The following is a 27,687-nucleotide window of genomic DNA, read 5'->3' on the forward strand; positions in this document are numbered from 1 at the left end:
TGCTGATCTTGTCCTCTTGTTTAATATCTTGTCCTCCCTTGGTTTTCATGTTACTGTTAAATCTTGTCAGTGCATTATATGAATTGTTCCTTCAACATCTCTTTGGTGGATCCTCTTCCTCTCCCTCCGCACAACTCCATAAAGTGAAGTCCTAACAGGGCTATGACATTTGGCTCCCTTCTCTTCTGGTATTTTTATCTACTGACATGACAACTACCATCTCTGTTCAGACAACTAACAAATTAACTCTCCATGCCTGGGTACCTCCATCTCTCCCTTCATTTTAGCCTGACTCATATCTCCCTCCCCAGATATTTTTCCCATCACCTCAAACTTAGCATGGCTAAAACTGAACTCATTTTGTTCCTAAACCCTCTCCCACTTTCTCATGTCTCTTTCTTTATTGAAAACTCCACTATCCTCGCTGACATTCAGGTATACATCCTGGAGGGGACCTTCAACTCCTCCCGCACCTTTGCAAAACACACAACTTTAAATTAAAAATGATTTCAGCTTGTGAAATGTATTTCAAATTGGGCCAGTAATATGAGTACCGCTTACCTTGTTTGAGGAGGAAAGCAAGAAAGCTCTCTTCAGGTTTTCTTTTTCAGCTATACATAGCTGTAACTTGCCAACCTCCTCTTTGTAATGGGATATCATATTTTCTTTGTTTGCATCCAAATTCTTTAATGTATGGACCTCTTTTACTAGCTTGGTGTTTTCTATTTCTGTATTCTTCAAGTGTATCTGTAATGATGCTCAAAAGTGTCAAACTCATCTTTTCCAATTAAATCACAGAAATCAGTCACTTTCTAAAGACTATTGTGTATCTCAGATCAAAGAATAACTTCTTACCTGTTCATTTAAATGTTTTCTAAGTCCTCCTGTATCAGGCTTGACTATCAGTTTCCGGCAGACACAGATACTTATCACTTGATAATGTCACTATCCTTATATTAGAAGCTTTCTGATTGCTACTTTCCAGCTGTACCATCCAACACCAGCTTTATTATACTACTAGAAAACACAGCCTTGTTCTAAGAATAGAGCAAGCATAACAATTCTGAAAACTCTAACACAGTAGCTCTCAACCTTTCCAGACTACTGTATCCCTCTCAGGAACCTGTACCCCTTTCACCTCACTTAAAAACTACTTGCTCACAAAATCAGACTTAGGAATACACAAGTGTCACAGCATACTATGACTGAAAAATTGCTTACTTTCTCATTTCTACCATATAATTATAAAATAAATCAACTGGAATACAAATATTGTACTTACTTTTCAGTGTATAATATATAAAGCCATATAAACAAGTCATTGTCTGTATGAAATGTTAGTTTGTACTGACTTTTGCAGTAGGCTACATAAAAAGCACTAGCAAACTAGGCAAATATCTAAATGAGTTGATGTATCCCCTGGAAGACCTCTGCGTACCCCCAGGGGTACATATACCCCTGGTTGAGAACCACTGGACTAACACTTTCCTCACCAGGATGGGATGTCTAGACAGGTATAAAATGATTTGGGGGAAATTACAGAGAGGCGTCACTCTTCTAACAACATCCTCTTATACCAGTCTAGACAAATGGGACGGCAACAACAGTGCCCAGTACCAGAGACAATGAGTGGGACTATCTGGAAAGAGCAGTCAGTTAAAACCAAGTAATATTTGAAGATGCCACCATACTAATATGTAATGTCTAGTTAATAAGTGTTACAAATCCCAAGCATGTGCCCAATGCAGGTCTAGAAGTCTCCCATTTGCTCTGTCCACTCACAAGGAGAACATTGTGGTTATGGAATGTGCCTTGATGTTTACAGGAGAGTTAGGGACTAGGCTTTTCCAGTATTGTCTCTAATACAAAGAGCTGCTCCTTGTATGCAGACATGCTTTCAGGCACACCCTGATTTTTTTGTTTTAAAAGCTATCTAGACAACCTAAAGATGTTAACGTTCTAACATCTCATCCAGACAACTGCTTCTAAGAGAAGACAAAGAACGATAGCCTTAAGTAAGCCCTAGTACAAGCTAGTAGAGACATTTCTGAAGTACCACTAATTCCTGTATCTACCTTCTCAAATCCATTTGTCTGAGGTAGTACAATAGATTGATATAAAAAGAAATACACATTCATTATAACCAGGATGGCTCCAGCAGCTCACTTTGACTCATTAGAAGGGTTTGGAATTTTACCATTGAAGTCTTGTCTACAACAGAAAGGGTTTACAAGTATAGCTACACTGGCTAAACCACCTAGTGGAGATGCAGTTTGTACTAGCAAAAAAGAGTTCAATCATTGGGTCTCCATTGATACAGTATGCCTCTAGAGACCCTTCCACATCTTGTGCCAAATTCTGATGTTTTTCCCATCCATTTTTATCTAAGAGTATTCAGTTTATCACATCTCTCTCTAAAATGACATTAGTCTTATTCTAAGTCATCTAGCTTAAGGACGTGCAGCTAGAAAGAATAGTTACCTTGTAAAGTTCCTTCTCATCCTTTTCAGTCTTTAACTGACATTCAAGTTGTTCTTTCTCAAAGACGACTTTCTTCAATTTGTCTTTCAGACTAGGGAATGGATTGATTGATATTAATGTAGTAATTCATTCAAATATTATGTTTCTTCTCAATTTATATGAGTGCATAAACAAACACTAAAATAAAACAAATCTGGCAAGAAGATGGCCAAATACCTGTCTAACTCAGTTTCTTTTGCAATAGCTTTCTGAGTAACAGTCATGATATCTTCTTCAAGTTGGAGAACTTTCGAAGTAGTTTCATCGTACTTTTTCTTTAGTTCTTCATTTTCAATTTTAAGAGCTTCTGATGCTTGAAGATTATCCTTTTAAAATATATATACATAGATAGATATAATTTATAAGGAATACATTTAGAAACTCATTTTCAAATAGTTTAGAGCAGAGGTGGGCAAACTATGGCCCGCGGGCCGGGCCCTCCTGCCCAGCCCCTGAGCTCTTGGCCCTGGAGGCGAGCCCCTGCTATTCCCCCTCCCTCGCAGCCTCAGCTCACTGCGCTGCCGGTGCAATGCTCTGGGCGGCAGGGCTGCGAGTTCTTGCAGGGCAGTGCAGCTGCAGAGCTGCAGCCTGACCCGGTGCTCTGTGCTGCACGGTGGCATGGCTGGCTCCAGCCGGGCAGGACAGTGAGCCGTGCTGTCTGGTGCTCTGGGTGGCAGGGCTGTAGCGCCGCCAGCCACCAGTGCTCCAGGCAGCACGATAAGGGGGCAGGGAGCAAGGGGGTTGGATAGAGGGCAGGGGAGTTCGGGGTGGTGGTCAGGGGGTGGGGTGTGGATAGGAGTCAGGGTGGTCAGAGGGCAGGGAATGGGGGGTTGAATGGGGGCAGTGGTCTGGGGAAGGGGTGGAGGGGCAGGCAGTCAGGAATGAGAGGAGGGGTTGGATGGGGCAGCGGGGGCAGTCAGGGGTGGAGGTTCCGGGGGTGGTCAGGGAGAAGGGGTGGGCCACACCTGGCTCTTTGGGGAGGCACAGCCTCCCCTAACTGGCCCTCCATATAATTTCGAAAACCCAAAAAGTTTGCCCACCCCTGGTTTAGAGGGCCAATTTCTATACTTTAAAAGTTGGCTCTGCTCTAAACATCTTCCACTTTAAAACAAAACACACTGTATTTATTATAAATTCTGAACTAACTCAATTGTGCATACATACAACCTATTTTCATACTGTAGCACACTTGTTCAACTAAGGAAATGTGGGATGTAAATCAATTGTTTTTGGTCATCTTACATCTTTCCAGCTCTTGGTATTTTTAAAAAATCAATACTTATGACTCTAAAATGGGAACAAACTTGCAAAAAGAAAATTCAGTTTTAAAGATTTAATGCAAATTGGGGTCTTGAGGATAATACAGGTCATCATATAAGTGTGACTAATCAACTCACCAGAAGGGAGAGAAATTGTATCAGGTGCTCTAACTGAATATACTTTTAACTACAACTTTTAACAAGATGAAACAGAAGGGACTTAAAGACTTAATATCACACTGTAGAAGAAACTGTACTAACACAGAGATGGGCTGCATGGCCCCAAAAGGTCTTTTCCAGTTCTAATTTCTTAGGTCTCTAATTTGTATCTTTTCATATAACCATATATATTTATAAGCATGTTGCCAACTACATACAGAAAATAGGTGTATTTACTTAACACCTATATATAAATCCACACAAGGGATTAAGGATTAAGCAGAGATCGAAAAGGGAAAAAAAAAAAAAACACAAATAACTAAAGCCCTGCACAGATACAAAAATGTGTATCCACATCCAATCCGCAAAAATTGTCTGTGGATATCCGCAGATTTGCGGGGCTGTACTCACCATGGCCGGGCTGAGGCTCCGAGCCCCGCCCCGCAACAGAGCCCGGTTGCGGAGAGCCCTGCTGGCAGCTGTGGGGAGCCCACGCAGAGTTGCAGACCCTCCGCCGTCCTCAGCCAGGCAGGGACACAGCAGGAGACCGCTCTCAGCCCACCCCCCACACACACACACTGCGGGCAGAGCCACAGCGGCATGGAGGGTGACCTGTGGAGCTGCCTTGGCCCCCGGCCCAGGGTAGGTGGAGGGTCCGCCGTGGCTCCCCACAGCGGCCTGCACAGCTCTTACCGTCGCTGGGCTGTGACTCCAAGCCCCACTGCCACCCATCCCAGCAGGAGCCAGGTTGGGGAGAGCCACGCTGGCAGTTATGGGAAGCCTGGGTCCCTCCACCTGCCTTGGGCAGGACCTGGGGGGCAGGAACACAGGCCAGGGGCTGCTTGTCCCCACTCCCCCGCCCAGGGTGGGTAGAGGAACCCAGGCTCCCCACAGCTGCCAGCATGGCTCTTCCTGACCCAGCTCCGGCGGAGGGGCTCGGAGCCACAGCCTGACCACTGTGTTCTTTATTACTGGTAATGACTGTAAAGAGGTAGATTCTAGCTGCCAATGCTGTTTATGATGCCTATGGCTAAAGAGAATCCAGCTCATTCTCCCATAACTATCAGTTCTAAAATGTTATCAGTAGTAAAACTATGTTTTTGTCAGTCAAGCAAGCAGATACAACTTTGGAAAACATCTAAAATAATTCCTTATCATACTTAAAACATACTTTAAAAATACATTTGTACCTGCAAATCCAAAAAAACCCAGGGTTTATCATAAAAACTAAAACATAACCTCACTTGTATCAGCCACTACAATTATTATTTCAATTTCTAAGAAAATACAGAAGTAAGAAACAAGTGAATACATCTAAATTAACTATGAAGGCAATGTACATTTGCTTTCAACAAAACCTTAAAACGCTTATATTATGCATAAATCTCAGATACTTAAAAAACAAATTTAAGGCTTAATCCTGCAAACACTCATGTGAAGTAACACTGTTCACATAATTAGCTCCACTAGCTTCAATGGGATTACTCAAATGTGTAATGTTTGCAGGAAGGACTCTATGGACACTACAAAAATGTACAAACAAAAAAGCCCCATATTGATTTTGTAGCACATATTATAGTTTACTTTAGGACACATGAGTTCTGTCATTTCACAGAAAACTGCCATTTGCTCATGGCTATTCTCATAAATACATAATTTTAAATAAAATGCAAGAACTTCATTTATCTGTACGACTTAAGAATATCTGCAAATTAGTCCTTCCACCAAATTAGATGGACAATTTGTCTAAATTAATCAGCTTAAAAAATAAGTAAAGCAAGATCAATTAAAACATTTACAGGTAGTCAAACAGTTTTCTCCTCATAAGAACAGTGACAGCACCTAAGGGAGAAATTCCTGGTGCCAAAACAAGTAACTCTGGGGGTTGTTTAATTTTTAAAACCTTTTTTTTTTTTAATTTATTTTAAATAAACAAGATTTCCCACAAAACAAGAACCCACAAAAGGTTCAAATTTTAAAAATGTGCATGTTATCAAAAATCATATAGTTTGGGTAAAAAATGGCACAGAAAATATTTTAAAAATGCTCAGTTTTTGTACTTTACACAGATCCCACTTTACTTGTGGGATCTAATCTGGGCACTTGCAATGCAGACTGAACACACTACATTAGTAACAAGGTGCTCCCTGTCATTTTCTAACCATAGGAGCACTTCTAGTAAACCAGGTAGGGAAGCCAACTCAAATGAATATTTGATATTTGAATACGACTTTTAAATGAACAACATTATTATGCAGATAATTGCTGTAGAACCTGGATTTATGCTGAAACACGTTAGAGGAATAAATCAGATTAATATAAAAATGTTTTCAAACAGCAAAATAAATTTAAGACCTGCTGAAAGAACAAATTTATTAAATCAATAAATCTGCCCGTGTTCCAGTTTATATCAGTGTTATATATACTGAAATGTTTTCCAAAAGTTTACAGGATCAAAGAAAAAGCAGGTTAAAAGAACAGATTTACTGTACAAAGTTATACATTTAGAAAGCTACTGTACGAGTTGTCACCACTGCAACGTTAGAACATTGTTCACTAGTCCTATCTGGCCACCAGAGGGAGACAACTAACTGCTTAAGATTCAGAACTGCAGTACCTTTGCTGTGTACAGTCAACCCAAAATTACAAAATCTCTGTTTATGAAACTTTTAGTGGTGGCACAAACTGTCAAAAGGGGAATTCAAATTAAGGCTGACACTAACTACAACATGCTCCTTGTGCCCAGGCAGGGCAATATTATGTCTAAGAATATCATGCAACCAGATGTAATGGGATAGAGCACAACAAAATGGAAAGTTAAATGACGAAAGTTAATAACAGAAAGGCAGATATAATATACCAATAAATACCCCAGGCCAAAATGACACATGATTTTATTGAAGGAACTGAAGATCTCATGCATGGTTACCAGAAGGACTATCAGGGTTCTTCAGAGCACTGAGGCTTTTCTACCAGTTTCTTTCTGGTATGATTAAGAATGGTTTGCACAGCTTTGGAACAGGAACATTCTAGGATTTATGCCCATCCAAATACCAAGCTGTGAGATGAAGAGCATCCAGGGTGGGATGCCTGACCCTGCCATTCTCTTGGGTCAAGAGACCCAGAGGGTCTGAATGCTGATAGGTGAACAGAATGACCTGTGTAGTAGACTTGGAAACCAGAAATATCTGGGCCATTTGGGGAAGATGAGGATGACCTGTGCCCTAGCTAGTAAAATCTTCCTCAGAAACCAAGACAGCAGCGGAATGGGAAGGAAGGCATAGCTCAAGTGATCTATCCACTGCACTAGCAGTGTGTCACCTAGATCATTAAGCTCCCCAGAGCAGTACAATAGCAGAGCATCAGTCCTTGAGCTCTCCTGGACCAGTGCATATTGCACTTCCTGTTTGCCTGGGAGGCAAACTGGCTGCAATGTAGGTCCTCCATGAAGTGAAGATGCTGTTTACAATTGAATCATGAAACTCCCGATCAGATTGGTGGTGAAATGCCTGCTGAGACTGTCCAGCATTGAATTCTGGACGCCCAGGAGAGACACTGCTGATAGGATGATGTAATTCCGGATACACCATTTCCATAAGTTGACTGCCTCTATACACAGGGAGGATGGATCTCACCCATCCCTGCTTATTTATACAGAATACTGTTATGCTATCCGACAGTATCAGAACTTGTGGAGATTGTATGAGTGGTAGGAATGCTTTGCAAGGATCTCTACTGCTCTCAGGTCCAGATTTAGGTGCATTCTGGTTTTCTGAAGCATAAGGCAACTGTAACACCAACTTGTTGTGTGTAGGGGATAGAAAGGCAAAAACTCACGTCCAGGGTCCATAGAATCATAGAATATCAGGGTTGGAAGGGACCTCAGGAGGTCATCTAGTCCAACCCCCTGCTCAAAAGCAGGACCCATACCCAATTAAATCATCCCAGCCAGGGCTTTGTCAAGCCTGACCTTAAAAACGTCTAAGGAAGGAGATTCCACCACCTCCCTAGGCAACGCATTCCAGTGTTTCACCACCCTCCTAGTGAAAAAGTTTTTCCTAATATCCAACCTGAACCTCCCCCACTGCAACTTGAGACCATTACTCCTTGTCCTGTCCTCTTCCACCACTGAGAATAGTCTAGAACCATCCTCTCTGGAACCACCTCTCAGGTAGTTGAAAGCAGCTATCAAATCCCCCCTCATTCTTCTTTTCTGCAGACTAAACAATCCCAGTTCCCTCAGCATCTCCTCATACCTCATGTGTTCCAGACCCCTAATCATTTTTGTTGCCCTTCGCTGGACTCTTTCCAATTTATCCACATCCTTCTTGTAGTGTGGGGCCCAAAACTGGACACAGTACTCCAGATGAGGCCTCACCAATGTCGAATAGAGGGGGACGATCACTTCCCTTGATCTGCTCGCTATGCCCCTACTTATACATTCCAAAATGCCATTGGCCTTCTTGGCAACAAGGGCACACTGCTGGCTCATATCCAGCTTCTCGTCCACTGTCACCCCTAGGTCCTTTTCCGCAGAACTGCTGCCTAGCCATTCGGTCCCTACTCTGTAGCTGTGCATTGGGTTCTTCCGTCCTAAGTGTAGGACCCTGCACTTATCCTTATTGAACTTCATCAGATTTCTTTTGGCCCAATCCTCCAATTTGTCTAGGTCCCTCTGTATCCTATCCCTACCCTCCAGTGTATCTACCACTCCCTCCCAGTTTAGTATCATCCGCAAATTTGCTGAGAGTGCAATCCACACCATCCTCAAGATCATTTATGAAGATATTGAACAAAACCGGCCCCAGGACCGACCCCTGGGGCACTCCACTTGACACCGGCTGCCAACTAGACATGGAGCCATTGATCACTAGCCGTTGAGCCCGACAATCTAGCCAACTTTCTACCCACCTTATGGTGCATTCATCCAGCCCATACTTCCTTAACTTGCTGACAAGAATACTGTGGGAGACCGTGTCAAAAGCTTTGCTAAAATCAAGATACAATACATCCACTGCTTTCCCTTCATCCACAGAACCAGTAATCTCATCATAGAAGGCGATTAGATTAGTCAGGCATGACCTTCCCTTGGTGAATCCATGCTGACTGTTCCTGATCACTTTCCTCTCATGTAAGTGCTTCAGGATTGATTCTTTGAGGACCTGCTCCATGATTTTCCCAGGGACTGAAGTGAGGCTGACTGGCCTGTAGTTCCCAGGATCCTCCTTCTTCCCTTTTTTAAAGATTGGCACTACATTAGCCTTTTTCCAGTCATCCGGGACTTCCCCCGTTCGCCACGAGTTTTCAAAGATAATGGCCAATGGCTCTGCAATCACAGCCGCCAGTTCCTTTAGCACTCTCGGATGCAACTCATCTGGCCCCATGGACTTGTGCACGTCCAGTTTTTCTAAATAGTCCCTAACCACCTCTTTCTCCACAGAGGGCTGGCCATCTATTCCCCATGTTGTGATGCCCAGCACATCAGTCTGGGAGCTGACCTTGTTCGTGAAGACAGAGGCAAAAAAATCATTGAGTACATTAGCTTTTTCCACATCCTCCGTCACTAGGTTGCCTCCCTCATTCATTAAGGGGCCCACACTTTCCTTGGCTTTCTTCTTGTTGCCAACATATCTGAGGAAACCCTTCTTGTTACTCTTAACATCTCTCGCTAGCTGCAGCTCCAGGTGCGATTTGGCCCTCCTAATTTCATTCCTACATGCCCGAGCAATATTTTTATACTCTTCCCTGGTCATATGTCCAACCTTCCACTTCTTGTAAGCTTCTTTTTTATGCTTAAGATCCGCTAGGATTTCACCGTTAAGCCAAGCTGGTCGCCTGCCATATTTACTATTCTTTCGACACATCGGGATGGTTTGTCCCTGTAACCTCAACCATCTACCATGTCACCTCATGGTGTTCATGCTGCACTTGCTCAGTGCATATACCGTTTGCTGGCATGCTTCTAGACAACGGAGGCGGGGTCTGGTGAAAGGCATCACATAAGAACATGACACCATATGCCCCAAGAGAGTGAGGCACATCTGAACTGATGTTCTAGGGATCTGTGTAACTAGGTCTATCAGAGCACCCATGGTGCAAAGATCTTTCCTGGGGATGGGAGGTGGTCTTTGCCCTGATCGAATCCAAGGTCATGCCAAAAATTTTACGGTCCGCATCAGGCAGGGATTTCCCTACACCCTGCTGAACTCTCCAGTCACCACCACCCCTCACCACTCCAGGGTCAAATCAAACAAGATGAAGAACATACCAAGAGCCAAGAGTATATCAACATGTCATCTGAAGATTCAAGTGGTGTATCAACATCCGAACAGCCCAACGCACAAATACAGCTACCTACTGAAGAAACAGTGTCTCCAAAACCTAAATTCAGTTCCAGATGTTTGTCGGCTAAACTTTTCCCATTTATTGAAATTACAAAAGAAGACTACTGGTGTACTCTTGCAAATAACCTTACAAAAGAGGAAAGCTTCGTACTGCTATAATTGGTAAACCTGGAGGAGCTTGATTTGCCAGACCAATCAGCAACACCAATGCTGACAAACTCTATGAAAAGGCTACAAAACACCAAGTCTCTGGACTGCATCAACATTCAGAAAGCCTTATAAACCAGGCACTGTCAAAGCCAGTTTTAGAAGTACTTAATGAGGCTTTAAGAATGCTGAAGACTCAACACAGTTTATTTAAGCAAGAGATACCACACACTACAAGCTGGAGGCCAATGTTAAGTGCACTGTCATTTGTTAACTTGAAGTCGGATACTGGCTCCGAACAAGACCGGCAAATGCTCACTATATTTCTGCAAGAAACTCAATTCACTGGTTAGAATCAAGCGGTGCAACAGTGAAAGACTCAGCAGTTGAAAAATTGAAGAACTCTCTCATCACCTTAAAAAATTTGTATACACGGCTGATGAATGCACCCATGCAAACGGGCAACAAGCATTAAGTCATTGCATACATTATCTTGATGTCAGTGGTAGGCCAGTAATGCATTTCTATATGTTCAGGTTATAAAAGGCACATCTGCTGCATCTGTGACAATCCATATCTTAGAAGAGTTAAATGCTTGTAAATTGGACACCGAACAGATGGCTGCTTGTGCATTTGATGGAGTTGCAAACTTCTCTGGAAGACATGGTGGCATACAAGCTTTGTTCTGAGAAAAGTGTAACCCTAACCTTTTCTATACACACTGCAGAGGCCATCTTAACTTCAGTGCCCAAAAAGATAATGGAGCAAATAATTAAGGAATCAATTTGCAAACAACTAAAAGATGATAAGGTGATAAGTAACAGTCAGGATGGATTTGTCAAGAACATAGCGTGTCAAAACAATCTAATGGAATTCTTTGACAGGGTATTGAGCCTCATGGATGGGGGGAAGCAGTGGATGTGGTATATCTTGACTTTAGTAAGGCTTTTGATACTGTCTCACATGAGCTTCTCATAAACAAACCAGAGATATATAACCTAGATGGAACTACTATATGGTGGGTGCATACCTGCTTAGGAGACCATTCCCAGAGGTTAGTTATCCGTGGTTCACAGTCAAGCTGTAAGGGCGTATCAAGTGGGGTCTCGAAAGGATTGGTCCTGGGTCCAGTTCAGTTCAATATCTTCACCAGTGATTTAGATAATGGCACAGAGTACACTTATAAAGTTTGCAGATGATACCAAGCTGGGAGGGGTTACAAGTACTTTGGAGGATAGAATTAAAATTCAAAATGATCTGGACAAACTGGAAAAACAGTCTGAAGTAAATAGGATAAAATTCAATAAGCACAAATGCAAAGTACTCCATGTAGGAAGGAACAGTCAGTTGCACACATACAAAATGGGAAATGACTGCCTAGAAAAGAGTACTGCAGAAAGGGCTCTGGGGGCAATAGGGGAGCACAAGCTAAATATGAGTCAACAGTGTAACACTCGCAAAAAAAAAGGGGGGGGGAATATTCTGGGATGTATTAGCAGGAGTGTTGTAAGCAAGACATGAGAAGTAATTCTTCTTCTCTACTTTGGGCTGATATGGCCTCAACTGGAGTACTGTGTCCAGTTCTGAGCTCCACATTTCAGGAAAGATGTGAACAAATTGGAGAAAGTCCAGAGGAGAGCAACAACAATTATTAAAAGTATAGAAAACTTGACCTATGAGGAAAGATTGAAAGAATTGGGTTTGTTTAGTCCGGAGAAGACTGAGAGAGGACCAGATAACAGTTTTCAAGTACATAAAAGGCTGTTACGAGGAGGAAGGAGAAAAGCTGTTCTCATTAACCTCTGACGATAAGACAAGAAGCAACGGGCTTAAATTGCAGCAAGGGAGATTTAGGATGGACATTAGGAAAAATGTCCTAATTATCAGGATAGTTAAGCACTGGAATAAATTGCCTAAAGAGGTTGTGGAATCTCCGTCATTGGAGATTTTTAAGAGCAGGTTAGACAACCACCTCTCAAGGATAGTTTAGATTGGGGTGGGCAAACTACGGCCCAGGGGCCACATCCGGCCCTTCAGACATTTTAATCTGGCCCTTGAGCTCCCGCCAGGGAGTGGGGTCCGGGGCTTGCCCCTCTCCGCATGTGCTGTGGCTCCCGGAAGCAGCAGCATGTCCCCCTTCCAGCTCCTACAGGTAGGCGTACCCAGGGGGCTCCGTTACTATTACAAGCTGCAGAATCTTCAAAAAACATTTTAAACGCCATAACTTTAATGTTGAAAAAAAAAAGGAGTATAATGAAGACAACAGTCCAAGAAGACTGAACGTCTTAGAAAAAACAGAAGATGCTCTGGAGCTGAATTCAAATTAGTCCATCCTGGGAAAAACCCGCTGGCTTTCTCATGAGCGATCCTTGGCTATTGTCTTAAAATTACTACAACCGTCATTACTGGCTTTGGAAAAGATCCATCCCTTCTTGTAGTGAGGCTGGTGGACTACTTTTGCTACTACATTCAAAGACAACAATCACCATTCTCTCTCTTGTAAATCTACTGTTGAAACCACTTGGACCATTAAACAATGCCATCCAGGCATTTGCTACAACAGTAGCAGATCTTTGTCCAGTAACAGAAGCCATATGTGGATCAATCAGGGAGAGAGAGAGAGAGAGAGAGATCCGTTTAAAAGGTACTGGAAGAAGCTAAGACTTCAGTCCAGAAGCTGACTAATGAAGGCACTTATATTGAATCTGTAAGTGCAAGGTGACTCGTAAGAGCACTGGTGATAGAAGGGCTTTGGTTTATAGAGCTGTTTATAGCATTCTCTCTTTGAGGCTGGCGTATACATACCTAGAAGCCCTTTCAATAAGTGTGAAGACTGGTTTGTCTTCTCATTGAAAAGATAAGCCTAAAGGACAAGTCCTTAATGGTATTTTGGACATTCCTGGAAAATCCTGAAGAGTAAGCCATGATTCCCGTTGCTTTAATATGGCAGTTATCACAGATCTTGATGCCGTATCGGCCTCATCACGCGCACCTTGTAATGAGGTTCTGGCCACTAGTTTGCACTTGTCAATAAGGGCTTGAAATTGAGCCCTGTCCTCCTAAGGAAACAACGTCCAAGAACTTAGATTAATTCAGGAAATTATATTTGGTGAGAAGGGCCTGACAGCTGGAGATTCTAAATTGAAGGGCAGTAGATGTAAACACCTTTTTCCTCATGAAGTCTAAATGCCTAGCCTCCGTACCTGCAGGGTATTCTTTGGATAATGTCGCCTGGATCTTTTCATAGCCATCTGGACCACCAAGGAGTTCGGGACAGGTAGGGTGAACAAACACTTCGCTCCCTTAGCCAGGACAAAGTACTGCTTTGCCACCCTCTTCAGGGTAGGGGCACAGGTAAGTGGTGTGTGCCATACAGCCCTTTCCAGTTACAGTATGGCACCATTTACCAGGAGTGAAACCCAACTATCCTGTAGGCTGTGGGACAGCCAGGAGCTTATGTTGAGACCTGGACCTCCTCTAAGGAAATCTGAAGCTATTCCATCACTCTCCATAACAGCTCTTGAAATTGTCTATGGATTATCTGGGGGAGATGGTGAGGCTGGATCAAGTGCCACAACAGCTGATGTAGACAACACCCCCCACCCCCTTGGTACTGGCAGATCCTGCTTGTCCTCCTCCTCCTCCATGGGCTCAGGGGGTGGTCCTCCACTGGAGGAGGAGGAGGATCCCCTACTGGATCACACAGATTCCAGGTTCTATGCGTAAGGGTCATGCATGCCCCAAGGTCAAGCTGAGGCTTCAGAAGTAGCCTGTGGTGGTCCCCAAGATACTAGGTAAAACTGGTCCTGAGAAGGAGGTTCCTATTTGCCTGGCTCAGACTGGTTCCAAGAGACTCTCAAACCCATCTTGGTTGATCTCTCTAGGTGGTGGCAAAGCTGGTTCCACCAGTACATCTGACTCTCCAGACAATGAAAAGGTTGGAACCAGCTCCACTGGTGGTGCCTTCTGTCCCACTGAAGGGAAACCATAGCTAGTGGATGGAACAGGAGACAGACCTTGTATTTCCTCGGTGAGGATCGGTCCCGACAACAAGGGAGATTGTGAGTCCAGGAGAATGAAGATCTCCTCCAGAGTGATACAAGTTACCAGCCCTTTGAGAGGTTGTATTATGTCACTTCGTACTGTCAGAGCAGAAGTAGACACAGTTACTTACAGGGCCACGACAGTACCATTGATGAAGGAGTCTCTAACCAGATGGTAATGGCAGTTCCTGATCCTTCAGGTCCCAGTGTTTCAATTTAGTTGGTAGTATAGTCAGTGCTGAAGTTTATGCTGAGGCTGGTAGTGAATAAGCCTTGCCCCATGCAGATTCTGATCATGCCCATGATTCGTAGGGGTGCTTAAATCTTTGTGGTTTGGGTCTGAAGGCTCACTTGGAGGAAGGTTCTGAAGGCTCACCAGGAAGGATCTCTCCTCTTCGAAGATCTAGGAAGAGATGTGCTTTTATGTTTGTGAGAGTGCCCTTCACTCTCCTGAGGGTGCCCAGATAAAGGATCTTTCCCTCTGTTCCCTTCCACTCTGGAGTCAGACACAGTAGTTGAAAGAGGCGTGCTCCCTGATAACTGTGGCTGATGTACAGAGGGTCTCCCTGAGGCCTCATTGTGCACTCCATAAGGTGCTTTTGAAGCTGAAGTTCATGAGCCTGCTGCATTTGGCTGAGAAAAGAGGAGTAGACACTTCACTTATTGGAGTTATGAGCTTTTCCGAGGCAGTAGAGGCAGCACTGGTGGTTGTCACTGACCACAAAGGAGCAGTGACAGGAGACGCAGTTTCTGAATCCCGTATCTTCGGCATAATCTAAGTCCTGAGCCCAGGAGAGTTCCCCCGGGTGGGGAGTCTCGAACTAATTGGGGAACTAACAAAACAAAAACTAAGAAGACTATATAACTTTGAATATTTACAGGAAGAAGAGAAAGGATAAGCTCTCGACACTGGAGGATTTCAACTCAGGCCATACAGCATTAAGAAGAAACTGGAAAAGTGGTTGGTCCACACCGCCCCTTATACTGTTGGGGAGGAACACAAGGCTCACAGACTCTGATCAACAGACACCGCTTGCAAGAATTCTCCAGTCTCAGGTGCATGGAGCACATGCATACCACATCATAGGGACCAGCACTCAAAGAAGAAATATCAATGATCACTCAATTCAATTTTCAAAGTTAAAATACTAATAAATCAATAAAATTCTTATTCATCTGGGTATATTCTCCAGTTATGCAAGCAACTGTAGTTCAGATAGGTGTTCAGGTATTACTGTTAAATGTGCTATAGAAATGACAAAATAAATAGACTAAGCTCTTAGGTGCAGGAAGGGGCCATCTTTTTGTTCTGTATTTGTACAACACTTAGCACAATGAGATACTGGTCCATGATTGGGGGGTCCTAAGCACTACTGCAGTACAAATAATAATAAATCAAATGATAGTTTCTAGCACACATTAACAGAAGTATATAAAAACAAAAACACATATGCACACTGACAGTCTATACTATTATGTTCACCACTTTTACAAGACTATGATAAATTTTGTACAACGTATGCCTTGTGAGGTATCATTTGAAACATGATCTGCTGAACATTAGTGTCCTAGTACAATGCGTGCATCAAGACTGTATGTGAAATTATAGGATTCTACTCAAGGCTGTCAAATGATTAAAAAAATCACAATTAATCATGAAAGTAAACAAAATTATTGCAATTCATCGTAGTTTTAATTGCGCTGTTAATAATAGAATACCATTTATTTAAATATTTTTGACGTTTTTCTACATTTTCAAATATATTGCTTTCAGTTGCAACACAAAGTGGACAGTGCTCACTTTATATTATTTTTGATTATCTTTTTTACAGTGCAAATATTTGTAATAAAAAGAAATAGTATTTTTCAATTTATCTCATACAAGTACTGTAGTGCAATCTCTTTACCGTGAAAGAGAAACTTACGAATGTAGAATTTTTTTTTTTAAACTTAGCTGTACTCAAAAATAAAACAAACAATGTAAAACTTTAGAGCCTACAATTCCACTCAGTCCTACTTCTGCCCACTTCTTATTTACAATGTCACCTGAAAGTGAGAACAGGCATTTGCATGGCACCGTTTTAGCTGGCGTTACAAAGTATTTACATGCCAGACAGGCTACACATTTGTATGCCCCTTCATGCTTTGACCACCATTCCAGAGGACATATTTGAAAATGTAGAAAAATATCCAAAAATATTTATAAGAATTTTAAATTGGTATTCTATTATTGTTTAACAGTGTGATTAAAACTGCGATTAATAGCAATTAATTTTTAATTGAGTTAGTTTTGAGTTAATTGCTTGCATTAAATGCGATTAATAGACCGTCCTAATTGTACTAGGAATCTTTGCTGTAAAAATGCTACTAGTTTAAGAACAGCAGGTCCAAAGCAGTTCTTCAAAGACACACGTGCATCTCAGCCAGGTGTTAAAGAGCTATCACCTGCTTAAGCCACCATTCTCCAGCAACGGGAGGGTGTAAACAAAACATTTACATTTCATCACATGGAAGGTTCAAACTTCATGTCCACAACAAACTGTGGGTCACCAAGGATGTTTCCAGCACTAAAAACTGAATTATCAAGAGGGAAGAAAACACTTGACTTCATTCCTCCTCATGACATCAATGAATACCTGAAGGACACAGAACTAAGGGGGAGAGGTGCCAGTCTGAAAGGAGACTCAGCCTGTGAAATTTACTGCAGCGTATGGTGAGGAAAACCTTTGCTTTGAATTCTGTTAGTTTGTTAAGGTAGCCATTAGCTTGCATTTTATCTTTTATAACCAATCCTGACTTTTATGCACCATTACTTGTAATCACTTAAAATCTATCTATCTTTCTGTAGTTAATGCACTTATCTTATTGTTTTATATTAACCAGTGTGTTTGGATTAAAGTATGTGGGAAACTCCATTTGGGATAACAAGGTTGGTGCAGATCATTTTCCTTTGATGAAATGATGGACTTCCTGTGAGCTTGCATTATTCAGTAGTGTGCTGGGCAGTAAAAGACGCAAACTTCATGGGGAAAGTCTGGGACTGGAGAGCTTGCTGGTGTTGCTCTGCTGTTTAATGCATGAGTGACTAGCTAATAGCAGTCAATATTGTGCAACTGGGAGTGATTTTACATGTTAGAGGCTGTGTGAGAGCAGGCCAGGAGTGGATGTTCTGACTGTGAAAAGTATAAGAGGCTCCCAAGGCTGGAGAATTCAGAGGACACAGCTGTTCAACAGTCCAGACTGTACCCTAAGGCATGTCTCACACATACAAAAATATCTATTCTTGGATGTATGGAATACCCGTTTTTCAAAACACGATATATAGACTCAAGTGCAAAAGAGCATCTGAAATGAGTCAAAATACTATTTGTGTCCTTCTAGCTAAAAGTAGCTGAATGGAATTAAAAAAAAAAAATTAACCCCATCAGAGAATGTGTGTGCCAAGTTTCAACTTGAATTAAGTTTAAACTATAAAATTATAAGCCTCTGCTGAACAATATTTATAACAGAAACTCACATCCCATCCTCCCTCCATTAAGTGTTGGTTACCCCACAGAGATTACAACCATCATCATTACATGGGCTGTATTTGTTCTAATTTTTGATATTTTACTTAATAAAATAGGTCTTAAAGGTATATCTGGAGGTATAATTTTTTAAAAGCACAGCTTCACTTTTAGCTTTTAAATATTTTTTCTTCTGTATCTGAACAGAATTTCAAAATACAAAGTATTATGGAAAAAATTAAAGAAATAAGAACCCCTTTAAATCACTATCTCAACTAAAGCCTTTCTGTATGTGACAAGTGATCTCTGAAAACATTCACCTGTAAATTATTTCTTTAGCCTTTCTACTTAAGGGTAAAATAATAATGAATACAATGTGCAGATGAACAGCATCATGTATTATACAGTTGTAATATTGTTATATTATTCAGCATTTAAGATGTCAAAATTGTCCTATTTGGTTTTATAAAAGCCCAGTTACTGGATTGCTTAGGTTCTTGCCTTACTCAAAAATTATCGTATCATGCAAAACTGCTAGTTTAAACTGATCTAATTGTAAATCACAGAGAAAATAAAAGCCAGTTACTGCAATTTAACTGAATGCTGTACAATTGTTTCCGAGGAATCTTTAAACCAATTCTTTAAGTTATGTAGCGTTTCTATTAAAAGGTAAATCATATATTCCACTTGTAAGTCACTGAATTTTAGAGTTGAGTAGATTATGTTTAGAAAACAAAGCACCTTTGGATTTGAAAATGCTGGGTGAAAGGCAGCATGCAAGGCGTTAAGCTCTCTTACAAGAAACAATTAATTCATTTTGCCTAACTTCAAACCTGAGTTAACATCCTGGGTTCAGAAATGTGATTTGAACTCTAATGATATTGGGTTTCTATTCTGCTTAGATAAGATTGTAAAGTAGACTGAGGAAGTAATGGGGTGAAATATGGAGAATGGAACAAAAGAGTACTAACAGAAGGGAAACAAGATTGGAGTGGTGGAGAGAATAGAAGTAGGAACAAAACTCAGAAGAAAGCTTCTATAGTACTGCTTTTTGACACTTAACTGTGTCAGCTTCACTTTGGGAAAAGGGAGTTTAATCTCTTTCTCTAATACTTAGCATAGGCTTCTCTCTAGTTGGGGAAAAAACCTCTCTAAATTGAATCTCCATCCAAAAATACACACACACACAAATTGGGGAACTGTTGGGAAAGTCAGGAGAATTCCCATAGGAAATTTTGCCATTTACTTCAATAGGGTCAAGATTTCATCCATAGTGTCACACAAATAAGAAATTTTCTGCTCTCACACTGCCAGGCAAGCACAATGGAACAAAATGTTAGAGCAGTCTCACCCTAATCTCGAGCACTGGTCTGTACACACTTCTATACTGTTTAACCTATCCACTCTGGCCAGCTAAAGCATTCTAGAGCCCCATTAGACAAGTGGCTTTTAAACTTTGTTGTTAGGCTACTGTAGGTGGGACTTTACAATACTAGTCCAACTGCAGACTTACTTCACGCACATATTTATAGCGTCTATCATCTATAGTGCCCAAACATACATGATAATTCAGGTGTGCCCCAGCTCTCAAACTTCTGAAAATTAGCGTATGTGGCTCGGAGGGTCAGTAAGTTTGGCCGCCCCGTCATAGATAGATATCTATTACACATGTGGTCTCATCCACTAAGGCCTGATCCTTATAATTAGTCCCACTGCTTACATCTGTAAGTGGTTGGACCATGGGGCTTTATTTTGTAATTACCCTTTCCCTTGTCCTCATCCATTTCCCAAAAAGTTACCTTCTAGGCACCTACACATTTTTCTCTTAATATTTATTACATTCTTTTATTAAAGACTGAAGTAAGATTTACTGGCCAGTAATAGCCAGATTGCTGCTTCTTCCATGATTTAAAATTGATACTAGAACTTCTTCATCCTGCAATACTAGCACCTGTCCATTTCACCATGACTCTTCAAAAGTAAATTACAAAAGTTTCGTTAAGGTATTCAGCAGAATCTCTTCAGATCCCTGGCTATATCGTTCAGAACTGTTGATCTGTACATACAGACATTTTACAAGTATTCTATTAACTCCTTTTTATCCACAGCTATATTATACAGGCTTCATTACTTCAAAGTTGTCCATGCCATCACCTCATGTCTGTCCCCCAACTTTATTTCCTTCTTAAAAATAGTTTTTTTTTAAAAAAGCATTATATTTTAATAATTTATTAGGAATCTATAAATACTCTGCCTAGAGTAATTTGTTTCCTCCCTGGTATACATTGAGAAGTGATTCTTATTCCTAATTACAACCATTAGTTCTTTCTGGTTTTTGCTACTCTTATTTCCCCTGCAAACCTTACCTGACACTGTAAATTCATTTTTAGATTTCTCAGCTTTTGCCATTTCTAATGCCAGGACTTCTTTTACCCTCAGATCTTTGAAACATCCTTCAGAGAAGCGAACCCAAATAGTTTTCATTCCCCATAAGTACGCGTTGTCAGTGGAACTGCTAGCTAAAACTTAAGTTCCTTAATTCCCTAGAATTTGCTTTTTTGAAATTTAGAATTTGAAATTTTGAAATGCTTTTAATGCTGTGTTCTATGAGCCCATTGATTGGAATGAATTTGGAAACGCTTCCTCTATTTTAAAGTAACACAAGCAAACTGAACTACCTCAACTATTTTTCCCATTATGAACTCTACAATTAAATGTCAAACATCTTGTAACAGTTGTCATCAATTATTTCATTAAGCCTGGTACCAAAATCCTGAAGTATTTTAACCATTTTACAACACAAAAAGAATAGTGATAGAGGGTAATAGAAACTGACCTAACTTAGTGTAAACTGTTTAACCCTCTAATTGCTGAGGGTTTTTTGATAGCTGGTTTCCATCCAGTTTAGTTAGTTCTTGAAAAAGGTGGATTACACATGTTATGCAGTCAGCTTTAATCAGTTATATAACTAACCTTTTGCTCTGTTTGGAGTTGATCACATCTCTGCTTTTCATGGTTAAGTTCTTCTTCCAGTCTTTCAAGTTGATCTCTAAGTTGTACAGTTTCTTTTTCCAGAGCAGTAGCTACCTTTAACAGCTCCTCTTTTTCTCTCATTGTTTTTTCAATTTTAAACTAGAAAACAGAATAAATATTCTTTTCAGGTGATTTTTCCCCCACAGGACTCCCCCTCCCATCAAACCATTAGAAACTAATGTGTGTTACTTTCCATCACATCAGTCAAGCACTAGACTAGTCAGTGCTTCTCAAACTATCTGATGTGGGGGACCGGCAATTTTTTTTTCAAATGTGCGCGCAGACCGGCAGCCAATGGCTCGTGGACCGGCACCAGTCCGTGGACCACCACTTTGAGTAGCACTGGACTAGATGACAACCAGCAGAAGCTAAAAAGTATGCACCCCCTGGCTACATCAGCTTAACATGCTCTCTCTCTTCCCTAGTTTGTGAAATTTCAGAAACTTTGATTAGTACTAGACAACCAAATTTTGTTGTGGGCTTTACTTATGCTCACGTTTCTGTGAATTTTCCTCACCCTTCAATGAAGTATTATTGTTGCTCCACCAGTGCTAGCAACAGAGGTAAGAGCTATGCAAGACCTAGAAGCAGTGTTTTTAGCATGCTACCATCTAAACCTGCCGTGAGAAGTTGTCTACATGTGGTACAGCAATGCTGGGTCGAACTTCACAAAATCCTGAATGTAGACATAGCCAAAGTGAAGGAAAGACAAACGAAGCATATAACAGAATTACAGACAGGAATTCAAGTGGGAATTTCTTTTTCTGTGATTCTGGTGACATGGAATGCAGACTGATCTGAATACCCATTCTTCACCAGACAGCAAAAAAGACAGGGAAGGTAAGCTACCCCAGCTAGATACCCTGCATTGTATAAAGTCCCTTTTATCCCCAGGACTTGAAATCCCCAAACCAACTAGCACAGATGACTAACAATAATCTAGATAGTGGCACAAACACAACATCTGAAGGTAAGTTAGAAACATCAATCAAATCTGAAGCATGGGAAGAAGATGTAGAGTGATTTTGCCAATTAGTTCAAACAATTTCAACAAAGAAATTGCCTTTTTCTGTTATGAAGTAGTGACCACAAATAAAATGTGGGATTGTCACTGGGCGCATCTTTGTAGGCATTTGTGATACCATCACTAAATGGATGCAATTGTGGGAGGCAGAAGATAACAGATCATTGCTTGGAGAAAATAAAAGATTTTTGACTTGCTAGGCATCTGGGTACTATGCAGCTTGATTTTCAGGGCTCTGCGCAAATTTTTCTTTTTTTGCTTTAGGGCTCTTTCAGAGGGAACACAAATTAAAAACAAACAAACAAACAAACAAAAAACCCCACAGGAATGCCTTGGATTATTTATGCAGTTGAAAGACAAGGAAGTGAAGCACAAAATGACACCTATAAATATAGCTACTTAACTTCTTATGCTATGCTCACTGCCATGCTGAGCACTTAAGTTTAAACTTGAATTCATGTATTTTACAAGTATCTTCTGCAACAAGATCCGCATTCAAGTTTTAGGCATCAAAAACCTTTGGAATCTGCTTAGCTTTATATTTTTATATAAAGTTAATTCACCAAGTCCTACAGATAAAACCAGAAATAAATATATATAAATAAGAATATGGATAACATTTCTGAGTTTGTTGAATCAAACCTCAAGAAGTCCAGCTTTTGTGGTCACCACCAACATATCAGAATTTCCTTCATCCTCCATTGTCAGCAATTCCTCAACAGGAGAAGAGGTTCGAAACTGAAAAGGGGTACTTGCTCCACGGATCTCACCCTTATGGGTTACATAACAGAACTGGTAAAATTCTCCATCATCATTTGGTAGATAGTATCCTAAAGAAAGAAAAATTAACATTTAAAACAGAACATTTTACATGGCAACAAACTGATCATAAGAACTGCTGCACACAGTACACAATTATGATTCCTATATGTTGGTTTAACTTAAGCAATAAAGCAAAACTAAGTGTGAATTATGGTATAATTCAATGTCTAAAAACTACATCAATGCAGAGAGTTAAGTTTTCTTGGTCGTATGTCATCCTCCTGAAGACCACTGAATTGGGCAAAACAAACATCTGAAAACTAGGAAACGCACAGTTAAGATTGCCCATGCAACCTTATCTCGGCCTCTTTCAGCAATATACCCCATTAACGCATGTATCTTTAAGCTGCCAATTCCACAATTGCTGAAATGTATAATCTCTTCACCTTCTTTTACAGCTCATTCACTCTCACCCACAGAATTCCATCTAACACTATTACAGGACAAAATGGGGTTGGGGGGAAGAGAAGGGGAAAAGGTTGCCCGTGCCACCTTCCCTTCTGGTCCCCTGGAACTGGCAGTAGCAAGTGGGAATTATCTGCATATATTCCAGGTGCAGTCAGTGTGTTAGGTGTACCTACACAAAATGGTGGCGGCAGTAGTTGGGCCTGTTTGGTAAATGTGTGTTTGTGATGTGAGGTTATGTGCGAGGTATTTTGAAGTGTTTGACTGAGTTATGACTAGAATATGAGAAAATTTATGTTTTGCACCCTCATCTGTGTGAGCAAAGAGAAAAGCTGCATGTGTATCTTCAGGATCCAGTAGGCAACACTGTAATGCAGAATTGTGTAGGTTGTAGCAGGTCATAGGGTTTTTATTACAAAGAATATTGTCAAAAAATGAAGTGGAATATGAGAGAATTCTAATGGTTTAATGATGGTTAAGTGAACATGTAGGTTGAGATGGTGTCCTGTGAGTAAATGTAAGGGAACTGTAAAAGGCAGTGAAGAGGTTCTTAAATTGTACACATGAGGTATTGATTCTGAGGAGTTAGCTAAGTGTGCAAGTATAAACCAGGATCTGGAACCTCCCAAATTGTAGTGTGCCAAGGGCAAGTGTGACTTTGTGCTGCTATGTGCTGCTATATGCTGCATTGAGGGATTGCTTGAAGAGCGTGAAGGGATGTGGGCAACCTTCTCCTTCCAATTATTTAATAGTGTTACATGGAATCCTGTGGGTGAGAGCGAATGGGTCATAAAAGGAGGTGATGATCTTATACATTTCAGCATCTGTGGCAGAGTAATTTACATCTTGTAATGCATTACTAAATTGTCCTTTTATATTACTGAATTTTAAATTTGATGACACACATTCCATATATGCCCATTATATATAGACCTTTCCCAATGCGAAGCAAGTAAAGGCAACATAAGGAAAATACCTTATTATAAAAAATATTATTTTTACAGAGATGAGAAATACTGCTGATTGAGAGCTGGCTTAAACAAAATTCCATCAAGGAGGGATATCACAACTAACACTTCCTTCCTAAACTGCAAAGGTAACCAAAGAAAGGAGACTAGAAATTTAGATCCAAGTTTTCTGTAAAGTCTCAATTTTTGACAGCCACATGTGATCAATACATGCAACACTGAAGACTGTCAAGACAGAATGAAACCGTATAATGTGATGTTTATACTTTACCACAGAACTGCAAATATTAAACTACTTTAACAAGCCAATTTCTGCAGCTGCCTCAAAACTGCACTATTTTTCTTGTTATTAAATTTTGTAACAATATTATAAAATATATTTATATTATAGAAGAGCTGATAGGAGTTCTGATCAGGGCTAAGGCCTATCTGCTAGGCACTGAACACACATATTAGTAGACATGGCCTCAGTCGCAAAGAGTTTATAACCTAAGAAGTCAATCAACATACAAAGGGTGAGGGAGAGAGAGACAATCACACAGATTTTACTTTAAATCTGTCTAAAGACACATATTCAGGTTTAAGTGCCTTGGTCATTTATTTAAATTGCTCATTTAGTGATACACTGAAGGCAATGTAGGACAAAAGAAGTCTGCAACTTTACCATATTCAAGTCTTTGTCTTTAAAGTGTTTTATGATATATTCACTATTGATTTTTGCTATTTTTAAAGGACAAAGGACAAGGACTGCTCCTGCTTGAATGAATATAACTAGGAGCTGCCAAAAGACTTGGATCAGGGACTTAAAAGATTTAACTTTATTCAAAGCCTAAAGGCATCATCATTTGATACTGAAGAATCAAATGAACAGATTTGTCTGGACTTTCCAAGAGAGTTAATACTCTCCCCTTTGTAAATAACCTGTAATAATGTTCATAGTTCACTTCAGAAGAATTCTGTTTTGATTACTTCAATGTAATCATTTGTTTCATACTTCTTCCTACAACTTGAAGCATCTTGAGTTAGGTAAATCCATATCCTGGAGCTTGGCAAAAAATAAATCACTCATTTGCAGACCTGATCAGGAGCTTTTGCATTTACTAGTTAAAACAAGCAGCCACCATCTAGTGAATTCAACACTGAAGACCTAAACAGTAAGACAGGGTATCCAGTTTTATACAGAATCCCATTACCAGATGGCCTGCCCAGCTTCCAAAAACTTGTTAGTCTCTAAGGTGCCACAAGTACTCCTTTTCTTTTTTCTAGAATCTAGGAAACCAAGCTACCTACAACACTGTACATAACACATTCCTCTCTCTTCAGTATCTAGTGATGCCACACACTATTCATGCTCCTCAATGTCTCAACCCATTCTCCTTCTTAACAGGCATAAAAATAACCTGGAAGCTCTCTCCACTTCCCTTTTAACTCTCCTATATACTTGGTTTTCATTCACCAATTAAATCAGAGCCCAGCATTTCTAGAAGCAAGACGTTATACAACATAACTACTTCTGAATGACAGGTGCACAGAACAGCTCCTAGCATGATGACGGGAATGAAGATCCTCTCTTATGAGAAAAGGAGTACGTGCGGCACCATAGAGACTAACAGTTGCCACAAACAAAAGGTGCCACAAGTACTCCTGTTCTTATTGCGGATACAGACTAACATGGCTGCTACTCTGAAACCTCTCTTATGAGAGGAGAGCTTGGCTTGTTTAGCCTAGCAAAATGAAAACTGAAAGGGGATTTCATTTCTCTCTATAAATCATCAGAGGCATAGATAGTTCTCCCCCCTCTCTGTTGTTTAAGCTAAAGGACAATGCTGGCACAAAAACAAATGAATATAAACTGGCCATGAATAAGGCTATGGTTGTCACAGAGGTCGCAGAATCCATGACTTCCAAAGACCTCCATGACTTCAGCCCTGGCAGCTGGGAGCTGCAGGGTCCTGCTGCCTCCCAAAGCGACAGAGAGCTGTGAGGTACCCCCACCACCTGAGGTAGCAGGCCCCCAAGCTCTCAGCCACCATGGGCAGCAGGGGCACCCCGCAGCTCCCCAGCTGCTGCCACAGGGCAGGGGGACTCTGGCAGCTCCCCCGCCACTGCAGCAGGTCAGGGGGACCCCAGCACTCCCTGCTGCTGCCGCGGGGACCCCTGCAGCCCCTGGCCTGCCACAGGAGGCCTCAGAGCTCCCAGCCACCCCACAGCTGCCCAGTCCCTTCCTATTTTATCATGGATATTTTTAGTAGAAGTCTGGGACAGGTCACAGGCTTCCGTGAATTCTTCTTTATTGCCCGTGACCTGTCTGTGACTTTTACTAAAATATCCATGACAAAAATCTTAGCCTTAGCCATGAATAAATTCAGGCTGGAAACTAGAAGAAGAACTATCAGAGGAGTGAGATTCTGGAACAGTCTCCCAATAGGAGTTTTCAGGACAAACAACTTAATTAACAAATTTACGAGTGGGACTGAATGAAAGGGTTGCCTGTGGTGATGGGGACAGGACTTGGTAGCCCTAGGGACAACAGGTCCTTTGCAGTTTGTGTCTTATGTTCCTAAAATCTCATGCTTCAAGTCACCTGCTGATCTCACAATACTCACTAATCATTAGATTAGTGGATACAAAATTTGGATCCGTATCCATCCACAATCCACAAAAATGGTTGACGGATATCAGCATCTGCAGATATAAAGTGAATACCGCAGATTTGCGGGGCTCTTACTAATCCTGTTCTTTTAAGCTGTGCGCACACACGGCTATACAGTAGTGGTATCTACTGCACATCTCACATGGCTGGCACCTAGGCCCTCATCCTGTCAGAGCCCATGAAAACTCCTCTCGGCACCAGGCACTGTTCACAAGCCTTGAGCCAGCAGGGAGGAGCGGTAAGGAGTGGGGTGCAGGAGTCGGGGTTCTGGAGGGAGTGCAGTCAGCACCCAGGTCCCGCTCTGCCTGCCAGAGCTCATAGCAGCTTCTCTTGGTACCACAGAAATCCTCAAGCCAGGAGGGATGGGGGAGGCAGAGCTCAGGGGCACCATTTAGGTAGGGTGGAGGGGCAGGAAGGCTGTTCATGGTCCAGTCCTGGGGCACATGGATCTGGCTACAGAGAGCCTGGCCCCTGCTGCTGACAGCAGTGTCTAAGGGCTGGTGGTGTTGAAATGAGCCCCCAGCAACACGGCTCTGCAGCGCAGCGGGAGGGATGGGAAGCTGTGCTGCCATCGCTGCTGGGGCAGTGGTGCTCCGGGTTTTGAAGTTAACTCCCTGCCTTGGATCCCAGGGGAAGGAGAGGAGTACAGCTGGCGGTGGGGCAGAGAGAGGAAGATCCTAAAATCTCTCCCCCGTAACGAAGCCCCTGAGCCAGCATGGAGGAGTAATGAACAGAATGGGGAGGAGCTGGGGCTTCTGGGAGGAAACAGCAGGGGGGCTCCCAGAAGGAAAGCTCGAGGCTCCT

General features: G+C 41.5%; 1 protein-coding gene across 4 annotated transcripts in view; it reads right to left on the reverse strand.

Moving 5' to 3' along the window:
- TAX1BP1 (Tax1 binding protein 1) overlaps nt 1-27,687 on the reverse strand; it is a 95,002-nt gene that overhangs the window by 37,225 nt on the left and 30,090 nt on the right. For 2 of the 4 annotated variants that reach the window (XM_048838460.2, XM_048838457.2), the window contains exons 4-8: nt 22,678-22,865; nt 20,952-21,110; nt 2,698-2,846; nt 2,482-2,572; nt 562-747 (exon numbers count right to left, since the gene is read on the reverse strand). In XM_048838460.2, the coding sequence (XP_048694417.1) occupies nt 562-747; nt 2,482-2,572; nt 2,698-2,846; nt 20,952-21,110; nt 22,678-22,865 (773 nt within the window). The remainder of the gene's footprint in view (nt 1-561; nt 748-2,481; nt 2,573-2,697; nt 2,847-20,951; nt 21,111-22,677; nt 22,866-27,687) is intronic. The other 2 variants (XM_048838459.2, XM_048838461.2) reach the window with 2 other exon arrangements.

Source organism: Caretta caretta, chromosome 2, assembly GCF_965140235.1.
Source record: "Caretta caretta isolate rCarCar2 chromosome 2, rCarCar1.hap1, whole genome shotgun sequence".
Taxonomy (NCBI): Eukaryota; Metazoa; Chordata; order Testudines; family Cheloniidae; genus Caretta; species Caretta caretta.